This window comes from Triticum aestivum, unplaced genomic scaffold, assembly GCF_018294505.1.
Source record: "Triticum aestivum cultivar Chinese Spring unplaced genomic scaffold, IWGSC CS RefSeq v2.1 scaffold44914, whole genome shotgun sequence".
Taxonomy (NCBI): Eukaryota; Viridiplantae; Streptophyta; class Magnoliopsida; order Poales; family Poaceae; genus Triticum; species Triticum aestivum.
Window position 1 is genome coordinate 3,281 of NW_025225657.1, and position 5,560 is coordinate 8,840.

The window sequence follows — 5,560 nt, forward strand, 5'->3', positions numbered from 1 at the left end:
AGTGGATGTACGGCGTGATCTCCTGGCCATGGATCCCACAAACATCTAAATGAACTCTGAGAATGGAATTTAGCACATGAATCAATACTAGCACATGAACAATAACCGTGAGTTTTTATTACCTGGAAAAAGATTACGTCCAGCGAATGTTCTTGAACGAGGTCACCGATGGCGGACGACGTCCTCGCGGGACCAGACGTTGTAGGTCATGAATTTGATCTCCCTCTTCCCATCCTAGATTACGAAAATGTAGGTAAGATCCACAGCTCGACCGACAAGTTGAAAGCAAAAATAAAAATAAAAAAATACCATAGCTTCAAAGTAATGACCAAACTAATCAACATAGTGTTTACAAGCAAGTACAGTCGGCAAGAACAAATGCAAGGAGAGTGACGTTTTTTTGGTTATCCCGGTCGACACTTCAAGACCATACCGTATCTATATACTTCCTCCATTTTTATATAGAAGGCCACAAATTCATACTCCCTCCGTCACGGTTTAGAAGGCGCGCTTGAAAATTCTCTGGGACCTAGGTAAAATTTAATGTCTTGCTTTGTAAACCAAATTTTAAATGGAATCATTAATACACTGTATGTATGCAAGGAGGGATAGAAAGCTGATTGGAGTGTCATTATGACTGCATGCATGCAAGTATTAAATAGGTTGCTAGTTTAAGAAAATATTATTTACTTTTGCCTCGATTACTATTGGTGGCCTTGTATAGATGCAAAGTGTATTTTTCATAGTGGTCTTGTATAAATAAATGAAGGGGGTATCTAAATAGTTCATCCCCACTATTCTATTTTTCTTGACACTAGTAAGCATGCACGTGCAACGCACGCATTATAATTTGCAATAAAACATCTATTTTGAATCTTATTTCTCTTTTAGAGAGTTTTATTACCGAGCCATTTAAGAAATCGGAATTCGTCAATTACAATGACATAAGAGAATAATTTATTAGAATACAAAATAAACTGAAAAATGTGGCTTATACTCCAGTAAGAGACATCATCAACCATACTGATGCACAAGTAAAGTTCATCTATTAAATCATCATTTGTTGGATTGGCAGACGATGAAAGGAGAAATAGTTGCGAGAAGAGCTTAACTTCTGATTCAAAATCAGACAATCTGTGGGATCTATGTTGTTTCCGTCATCTTGCATCTCATTGTTTCTTATGTTATCATCATTCAGTTCCGAGTCTAGTAAAATGGTAGCTAGTTATATAAATATTTTCAATAAATTTGTTTATCAACTTTTATAGATAGTTTTATAAAAAGCTACAACTCAAAAAAATAAATATAAAAGCTTTTAAAATCATCAAATCATAAATCAGACACAGCGCACAAAATAGACTGCATCCTCTTAACAGATTTTTTTTTGTTTGGACAACGCCGCACTCACTCACTCACAGTCTCTCTGACCACTGTCTAATACTACTCCCCACCGCCCCCTCGGATTTCTCTGGTCACTTCCCCACCGCCCCGTCACAATTCTCCCCCATTCCCCATCCTACCATGGCCATCAGCTCCCTCTCTCCATCGCCGGCTCTTCATGGTCAGGCCGCCACTCCCCTTCATTCCCACTGCCGGCGCGAGGTCCGCAGCCCCTGCTCTTCCTCCTCTTCATGTTGAATCTGGTCGCGGAAGTGGCCGAGGAGGCCCTCAAGCTCGGCATGCTCGCGCGAGCAATCCAACAGTAGGCGCCGTCAGAGGCGGACGCGGAGGCACGGGACTCGCACGCCCCTGCTCTACCCTGCTCCCTCTTCGAATCTGGTCGCCGAAGTGCTCGAGGAAGCGCTAGAGCTCGGCATGCTCGCTGGCGAAGCCGGCCCCTTCTCTCCTCCTGAATCCTGATGCGAGGGAGGTCCCCCATCGCCGATGGAGGCGTACCAGAAAGTGCAGGAGTTCGACTTGTCCAGCGGCGCTGATTGGAAGACGACCGCCAACGTCCTCTTCACGGTGCCCCCAAGCACAAGGAGTTCGGGTGAGCATTAGGCAGTAAACTAATTTCTAGGGGACATGAGCCCGAACAGTTATTGTTCGAGGACAGCTGAAGCGAATAGCACATCTCGTTGCAAATTTATCACCATACACCAGTATGATTGATATATGATATGGGATGGGATAGGAATGCACTGCTTGAATATTAAAATTTATAGGTAATTCTTTTCTGTCACCGATGTTTCACTGGTAGAATCTATCAGTTGAGTTTGACATGAACCCTGTTCGTGGAGCACACAGATCATGGAAAAATTATGGTGCGTTTTGTTCAATTTTATTTGCCTAATAACCATACCCTTCTGCTAGGAATTACCCACTAATTCTGTGAGAATCCTACTCCGCTAATTCCAAGCTCTGAGAGGATTTTCCTTTCTCATACTGAGATAGCAATAGAAGTTGATTTAAATCTTAGATATGTGACTCTTATTTTGTTCACGTTCAACAAATCATGTCTGGACTGAAGCTAGGAAAGTTCCCTGTGTGTTCTAATAATAAGGTCATGGAAATACAAATTGCATATTTCGTCAGGATGAGAAGGCGAGACTAAGATCAATATCTGCTCGGGGGCCATCTTGTGTTCTGCGTGGCGCTGCCTTCGCCGCCGCCCGGCGGTGAGGGCACCGAGTTGTGTCTCATGCATCGCTACCTGACGTCCACTCTAGGAACCGGGCTTGGTGGCCAATGGGGCCAGGAAGGTCCCAGATCGGAGGTCCCTGCTTGCCAACTCGCAGTTAGTTTGCATGATACAGTTAGTTGAAGTTGTTCCTTAAGTAGAATGCGATTAATCACGTATGGCCATTAATACAATCAGATCGTTGGGGCATGCATAAATATACTTGAATTTTAAATTAGCGCGTCAAGAGGTTTAGTTAGTGTCGCTCCCTGCTGTAATTATAGCTGGATATGTCGTTCCTGTTCTTAAAACTTAACAATCAGATGTATAGAATTTTGGTAGATAAGCTGACATTTGAAGGGGCAGTAAACATTAAACATTTCAGATGGTGATTGGGAATATCTGATATGTCCCCATTGTGTGTTTCCTGTTGTAGATAAATCTGCTTGCAAGGCTCTGGATGATATATCCATTTTCATCAATTGCTCAAGGGTGTGGTCAGTTGGAGAAGACATTACTATGATTTTTTTTCAGGTGATGAATTGTAACCTTATATCCTTTATTACTTGAAATTCAAAATCATTGGAAACAGTCGGTAATTACTTTGGAGAGAATCCTTTATTATTTTCTGTCTTGTTCATATTCAGCATAGGATGTATATCATTAAAACCATCATGCTATATTATTGTTCATGTTCAGCATAGGATGTGCTTTATTATATGTTAGACAATTGCTGCCTATATATTATTAGTATGTAGACTGGAGATATTTTTGTAGATTGAAACTGCACAAATAAGGTATTTATGGTATAGTTACCCAAGTATAACAGTTACAGTACTAAATCTCGTCCTGAGATCAATCAGCAAAAGTTCCTAATTGCTGATTTATTAGACGGACTGCTATTTCATAGAACTGAAAAGAATATGTGTCCATTGTTCTCTCAAAGCTTCTCTTTGGCCAAGATCAATTGATATGTCTAAAGTTCCAAGTGAAATATGAAATAAATGCACATGAACAAATCTAGGGGTGCAGTATTCTTATGGTATTTTTAGCTGGGGGTGTTTTTTTTCATGGCTAGGTATCACCTGAAATTTGTGCACTTAAAATCCAGAATCTGCTCATTGTATTTAGAACATGGTCTATTTGAACATTGATTTAGATAGAGGCATGAAGCGCACCATGTAACCATTATTGTCCGTGCTAATTAGGAGAACAAGAAGAAGAGATATCTAATATACTACGTATTAGTATTAAAATCTTGCCTGGTGTTTTAGAGGATGGCGAAGGAGGTGCAGGGAGCTGACGGCATATCCGCGGTGAGTGGTGATGGAGGAACAGCCGCACACTTGATGGCTTGGTGCAGGGCGGTGAGGGCGCCGACCAGGAAGGCGATGCCATTGCCGGGCGTCGAGGTCGTAGTCCCGGAAGCCGACGATGCTTCCGTGCGGCGAGGGGATAAGCCTGGGGATCTGTTGCTTATTTTATGGGATATATGTTATGTTTTTCTTTGCATGGCCTGCGTGGTGCGTGATTGTAGGGGTTTTGGTCGAGCCCGCGTGGAGTCTATGATGCGGTGGGGCGGTGGAGCATGGTCAGTCAACCTTAATTGTTGGGTGCACACCAGAGACACATGAGATAAAGGCTATCCGTTGGATTGAGATTAGTGGGTCTAATCATGGGGTTGTAATGGGTCTGTGTATGTTTTGTGGGGTGCGTTTAGTGAAGTTCTTGTTGGATTGTTTAATAGTAGTGTAGATGCAGTCTCTTCACTCAGGGCCTCTTTGATTCGTAGGATTTTGAAAACGTAGGAATAGGAAAAGTGTAGGGTTGAAGTGGCATACCCATTTGAATCCTATAGAATTAGTAATGATTGTTTGATGCCACGGGAAAAACAAAGGAATTGTAAAAAGAGGTTGGAGTGGATGTTAAATTTCCTATGAAATGCAGTACAAAAGATTTCATAGGAAAAATTCCTATGGGATCCAATCATATGAATCAAAGGATCAATATAGGAAAAAATCTTAAGGATTTCAATCCTCGAGAAATCCTATAAAATTTCTTTGAATCAAAGAAGTCCTCAATATGCAGCCATTCCAACTCAGCACTCATGCCACATCAGTAATGTTTTTTTTTTAGAATCAGCAACGTTTCTCAAATGTACACGCACGTACAGTTCATCCAACTGTGCAGCCCAACAGCCGAACTCCGTAGAAAAACGGGCGTGCCTCTCGATCTCCCACGGACCTGGGAGCCCTGCTGGATGCGTGCATAATTCCACTTATTGCTCCTAGAAACCGCTTCTCATTTTACTGTTCTGACATGGGCTTCTGGAGCCAGCTATAGAACTCACGTACGAAGACTTGGCTGACCGGCTCTTCGGCTGCAGTGTTGCGGCCGTCAATCTCCCCAACTAATAAGTCTCCGAAGTAAGTCTCCGAAAAAAAATCTCTTCTTCTTCTACAGCCAAGAGTCCTCCCGTTTCTTTTTGTCTTCTCCACCAAATAACTGCAAGAGTAATGGATGGAGTTGATCTCTCCTATAAGACTAGACACAATGGATAGTAACATAGAGTGGTAATATTGGCATGTTACTACTTTATGTTACTACCTCTATAGTGAGAAGTAACATGTGTGTGATAACATGTAACACTTTATTTATTACGCTATAAACTCATATTACCTTGATATGTGTGATGTTACTCATATTAGTAGTAATTAGCTATGTTACTGTATGCCTCTCTTTCTTCATTTATTGCTTGTCACGTCATCTATTTTATCTAGATATATGTGACGTTACTATCACTAATAGGGAAAACCTTACACACAGAACTTTAGCTGTAGCGCGTGTTTAAAAAAGCACGCTGGTGCTAAGTAGCAGTAGCGCGTTGATGTAAACGGCGCTACAGATACAATTGTAGTAGTAGCGCGCCTAAAGATAAAA

General features: G+C 41.7%; 1 protein-coding gene across 1 annotated transcript; it reads left to right on the plus strand.

Moving 5' to 3' along the window:
* Nucleotides 1-1,678: 1,678 nt before the first annotated feature.
* On the plus strand, nucleotides 1,679-4,364 carry LOC123172309 (uncharacterized). The gene is made up of 3 exons (XM_044589302.1): nucleotides 1,679-1,990; nucleotides 3,057-3,154; nucleotides 3,895-4,364. The coding sequence occupies exons 1-3, from the start codon at nucleotides 1,885-1,887 to the stop codon at nucleotides 4,252-4,254; spliced, it is 564 nt and encodes a 187-aa protein (XP_044445237.1). The 5' UTR covers nucleotides 1,679-1,884; the 3' UTR covers nucleotides 4,255-4,364.
* Nucleotides 4,365-5,560: the final 1,196 nt, after the last annotated feature.

Excerpts from the sequence above, each read along its gene's own strand:
- LOC123172309 (XM_044589302.1), top strand. The coding sequence starts at position 1,885 with ATGGAGGCGTACCAGAAAGTGCAGGAGTTCGACTTGTCCAGCGGCGCT. Across the intron at positions 1,991-3,056 it reads CCCAAGCACAAGGAGTTCGG|ATAAATCTGCTTGCAAGGCT; the intron begins GTGAGCATTAGG and ends TTCCTGTTGTAG. Across the intron at positions 3,155-3,894 it reads TTACTATGATTTTTTTTCAG|AGGATGGCGAAGGAGGTGCA; the intron begins GTGATGAATTGT and ends CTGGTGTTTTAG.